This window comes from Silene latifolia, chromosome 10 (assembly GCF_048544455.1).
Source record: "Silene latifolia isolate original U9 population chromosome 10, ASM4854445v1, whole genome shotgun sequence".
NCBI classification, from domain to species: Eukaryota; Viridiplantae; Streptophyta; class Magnoliopsida; order Caryophyllales; family Caryophyllaceae; genus Silene; species Silene latifolia.
In genome coordinates, this window is record NC_133535.1 from 155614037 (window position 1) to 155619303 (window position 5267).

The 5267-nt window shown below is 36.8% G+C and overlaps 1 protein-coding gene across 1 annotated transcript; it reads left to right on the forward strand.

Moving 5' to 3' along the window:
- The first annotated feature begins 3308 nt into the window (after nucleotides 1–3308).
- Nucleotides 3309–4952, forward strand: LOC141608692 (receptor-like protein EIX2). The gene has a single exon (XM_074428035.1). It carries the CDS (start codon nucleotides 3309–3311, stop codon nucleotides 4950–4952), a length of 1644 nt encoding a protein of 547 aa, XP_074284136.1.
- The last annotated feature ends 315 nt before the right edge of the window (nucleotides 4953–5267 follow it).

The following is a 5267-nucleotide window of genomic DNA, read 5'->3' on the forward strand; positions in this document are numbered from 1 at the left end:
GTCCATTGTTATTGCAATTAATTAAAGAATCGATGACATTACTTAGTTCATCAGTGAAGTTATTAAAACTCAAGTCGAGTTGTTCCAAGTAACATAACTTACTAATGATTTTGAATACACTCCCCTGAAACGCATTTTCTCGAAGGGAGAGATATGAAAGCAATTGAAATTTCTCAAACTCGCTTGGGATAGGGACGTCAAATACATTCTCGGAAAGATCAAGATATACGAGTTGGTTAGTGATTTTGGGAAAGTTGAACAACCAGTGTAATATTGAACTTCCATTGAAATTATTACGAGAAAGGCTGATCGTATGGAAATTAGTAGAGGAATTAATGTATAAAATTGGCGTTAGAGTTTTCGTAGGAAGTTGACACGAATTCATACGAAGAATACGTAATGAAGGTAAACTGTTAACAATCGTCATCCAATTCGTAACTGAACTAAGATTCACATAACTCAAATCAAGATATCTCAACAAAGTTAGACGGGAAATCCAAGACAAAGTTTGCCCGGGAACACCCATATAAGCAAATTGTAGATCCAAAGTTGTTAACTTAGAAAGATTACCTAGTTGATGAGGTATATCTCCATAAAGATAATTATAGCTTAGGTTCAGATATTTCAAATGCTTTAACTCGCCTAGGGAAGGACTCACTTCACCTTCTAGACACGGAGAGTTGGGATTAGCACCTGGTAAACGGATACTGATGACGTGACCGGTCAAGTTACTACAGACGACCCCGGTCCATTGGCAGCAGTCAGTATGGGGTTCCCATGTAGTGAGCAGTCCACAATCATCGGTTGTGATGCCAAGTTTGAATTGGAGGAGGGCATCCCTCTCAGTGTCAATACATTGGATGTTATTACTACGGTTACGACCGAGGATAGGGTGACATGAACAAGGGGACAGTACAAGCCATGAAAGTACAATGAGGAGAAGGATATAGAATGGTTTCATTTTGTAGTTGATGTATTAGTTCTGATTTTTCAAAACTAGAGACAGAGTATGTATATACTACGATTAATGACATTAGTTTTCAAATTGCTCTTTGATTGCTAACATTTGGACCCACATTATGATGTGATCTACGTAAAAAGCCTACGAAACACGAACACAGGTACAAATTACGGTTAAAAATAAAATGAATAAGGTAGGTAAGGCCGGACGGAGTACAAAAAGTAAAAAAGACAACTTTAGGCCACAACGAATGACAATAAGCGTCATTAAAAACACAAATAATAATTTAATAAGGTACCGTTTCTCAAAATTTTGGTGACCAAAAAATTGGCCTGGACTTAGTGCGCACGCCATTGTGGACTGCATTAACAAGAATTGTACGCCAACAATTAAAAACCACAATTTAAATACACAAATTCTTATTCAAAGACCAAGACTTAAATGTCACTTTCATGGACAATTGGACGGCAATAATGTTGATGTTTTGGTGCATCTTGCTTGTACATTTTCTATTTTTGCATTTCTAACGCGATTATAGGATGAGATACCACATTAGATTGCGGGCGCATTTTCGCGAGTCGTAGTAGGAGAGTGGTGTTTAAATTTTGCACAATTATCACCCGAAATTCTCATGAGCAACGAGTGAAAACCGTGAGAAAGTTGGTATTTAGGTCTCTCCATGGTCGGCGGCTTGGTTTTATGGTTGAATCTTGCGTAGTGTCATATAGAATTTGGAGAATTTGGCTAGTTTCTCCCCCTTTCCCGCCTTAGAACTTGTTTCTTCGGCAATCTTTTTTATGTCACATTGTTTGGCTTGAGCTTGATCTAGGGAATTAGCATCTTGTTATTACTTTGAGACGGTATTTCTCATTTTCAAATTCTTGTCTAAATTGTGGACTTGACCGCTTAGATGAGGAAGGCGAGTCACCTTTTGAAAGATGCTTCCAATTTTTAAAAAGTTTCATGTTCATAAATGAATGGTTGCATTGCATTTTCTTGCAAGACCCTACTTGCCTCACGAGTCATGCTTTACCTCATAAGCACAACTACGTGAGTTGAAAGGGCGTAGAGTGCGCTAATATTCATTCGGCTTATTAATTTGAATAATGGTGAGCATTTCTTATATTGTGCATTCCGCTTACACACTACCTTTCTCTATAAATAGCCACTTCATTTTTCATTTATTGCAAGACTTTGAAAGAGCATTCATTGTAAACACTTTGCAAATCTTTTCAGCATTTAAAGCTTTGTTCTTCAATCATTTGCAAAACCGTTTTCTGTTTTTCAAAAGTCTTCAATTGTTTTTCAAAGCTGTAAAATCTCCAAGTATCGGTTAAACGCTTAATCATTGCATAAAGAATATGTTCAATGATTCTCGTGTTTAGGTCTTAATTGTAATCTCCATTTTCTTAAGTGAACCACTGAGATTCTGACTCTGTAAACCGTTGAGATAGAACTTTAAGTCTTGAAGCGGAGTAGCTTTGAGCAAGAGAAAGTCTTGAAGAGGAGTAGCTTTAAGCAATTGCAACCGGAGTAGGTTGGCGAGTTGTTTTCATTGTAATGGTTTAGTTAAGTTTGAGTAAATTTCTAAACAAGCAATAAAATAACGGTTGGATGTAGGCTCCGGAGTAGGAGCTGAACCAATTTTTAAAGCATCGTCTTGTTTGTTTATTTACTTTCACGTTCTCTTATCATTCTTCTTTTACACGTTAATCTCGCTCTCAGTGCTGTGCAACAGTCTCTCATACTGTTGCATAGACCTGCTGTACCGTTTGTGAACTTACAATCCATTAAGTTTCTCAAACTCGTACCTAATAGATCTTACTTAAGTTAGTCATTAACCAAGTAAACGAGAAATTTTTTAAAAGGTACACCTAATTCACCCCCTCCCCCTCTTAGGTGTTTATCGTTCTTAACTCTTCACGGTTCAATTATAATTCAATGGTTGTTCAACTTGCCTAAAATCACTACCCAACTAGTACATCTTGATCTAGCCTATAATGCCTTTGAACTCCCCATCCCAAGCGAGTTTGGGAATTTTCACTCTCTTTCGTATCTCTCCCTTTCTCATAATGCATTTCAAGGGAGTGTATTAGAAATCGTTACTAAGTTATGCAACTTGGAACTACTCAACTTGGGGAATAATAACTTCACTGATGAGCTAAGTAATGTTATTCATTCTTTAGTTAAGTGTAATAACAAAACACTATCAATACTTGATTTGAGTTTTAATCGTTTTTGGGGTGGAATTCCCGATGATATCAGCTCATTACCCTCTTTGAGGGAATTATACCTTAGCGGTAACCAACTTCAAGGTGAGATTAGTCTAGGTATAAGACAACTTACCATGCTCGAGGTATTGGATGTTTCTTCCAATACTTTAGAAGGCACTCTTAATCGTACTCTTTTTTCAAGCCTTGTGAGCTTACGTCATCTAAGCTTGTCAGATAACTTGCGATTGGTGATAAGCATTGAGGAGGATTGGATTCCTCCCTTTAAGCTAGATGTAATCCAGTTACGATCCTGCAAGTTAGGCCCACTATTTCCAAAGTGGCTTCAGTTGCAAACAAATTTCTCACACCTTGATGTTTCAAACACAGGCATTTATGACAACATTTCCGTTTCCTTCTGGAACTCATTGTCATCCAATACACAATACTTGAATATGTCTTATAATCAGTTTTACGGAATTCTCCCAAATCTTCCAAATATATCAAATGCTTTTGCAATAGACTTGAGTTCAAATTTGTTTGAAGGTGTTGTATCATTAGGCTTTACGAACACAAGCTATTTATACCTTAATGATAATCAGTTTTCTAATTGCTCTTATATCTTGTGTCCCAAAACTGCAAGTATTTTAGAAGAGCTTGACTTGTCAAATAACTTATTTTACGGGCAGCTTCCAGATTGTTGGAAGAATTTTATTTCACTAAGAAGCTTACACTTAGAGAATAATATATTTTCCGACAAAATACCAAATTCTGTAGGTACGCTAATGAAACTTCGGTACTTACACCTATATAACAATAGCCTTTCAGAACCATTCCCAATTGCATTTGAGAGTTTGACATCCTTGAGGATCCTAAATCTAGGATACAATTTATTTAGTGGGAACATACCTCCATGGATTGGTAATGCTTTTCAAAGTCTAGGCGCTCTTATTCTTCGGGAAAACCATTTTATTGGGGAGATACCTGAGAGCGTCTGCCAATTCCGCCATCTCCAAATATTAGACCTTGCAATTAATCATCTCTCAGGTGTAATCCCCAATTGCATAGGTACTTTTAAGGCGATGGAGAGGATAAAAAATCTAGGGTTTGATTTCAAAGATGCACTATATCTTGGCTATGATTACAGAGCTGAAGGGAAAAGTGAAACTGTCATTGTTTCATGGAAAAGAGAAGAGCAGAGATTCAAAGAAACAATTAAGTTGGTTAAATATATTGATCTTTCAGATAATGAGTTGAGAGGTGAAATTCCAGATGGAATATCAATTCTTAATGGATTAGAATCACTCGACTTATCAAACAACAAATTGAGCGGTAACATTCCATTTGAAATTGGAAACCTTACGGCTTTGGAGCTTCTTGATCTGTCAAATAACCATCTTACTGGAAAAATTCCTACAAGCCTCGCCAAAGTGACTACTCTTGGAATTGTCAATGTGTGGAACAATAACTTATCCGGGGAAATTCCTGTTAGCACTCAGTTGCAGAGCTTTGATGTGTCATCGTATGCAGGAAACCCGGGGCTTTGTGGCGCGCCACTCTCAAGTTGTTCGAAAGATCGAGCGCCCTCCAATGTACCCAGTGGAGATAATATTGGTGTGCAAGACAAGGATGTCGACTTTGGTTTTTTCCTTGGACTGTACATAAGTGTGGTGCTTGGGTTTATCGTAGGATTTTGGGGAGTTTGTGGCACTTTAATTATCAAAACATCCTGGAGACATTCCTATTTCCGGCTCCTTGGGTTGACAACATTAAAGACATGATGTCCTGAATAAGTTATGAAAATCATAGCTAGGTGTCAGGAATTATTCTTATATTTTACGTTTGACGATATTTTTCGTCAAATAATGAATAATGCGATTAATAATGAAAAACACTACGAGTGTGTTAGCTTTAGAACACAAATACTAGTATACTACTATACCTCCAGTTGTGTATAATAAGCATTATACAATTACTATACATTTATCCGAGCTTATGTGTATATAATTTTTCTGGACTTTGTAAAAGTATTTTTTTTGTTTTATTATTAAGTGTGTGAATTCAAAAACTTTACCGTATAGCTCAGATTATTCTTT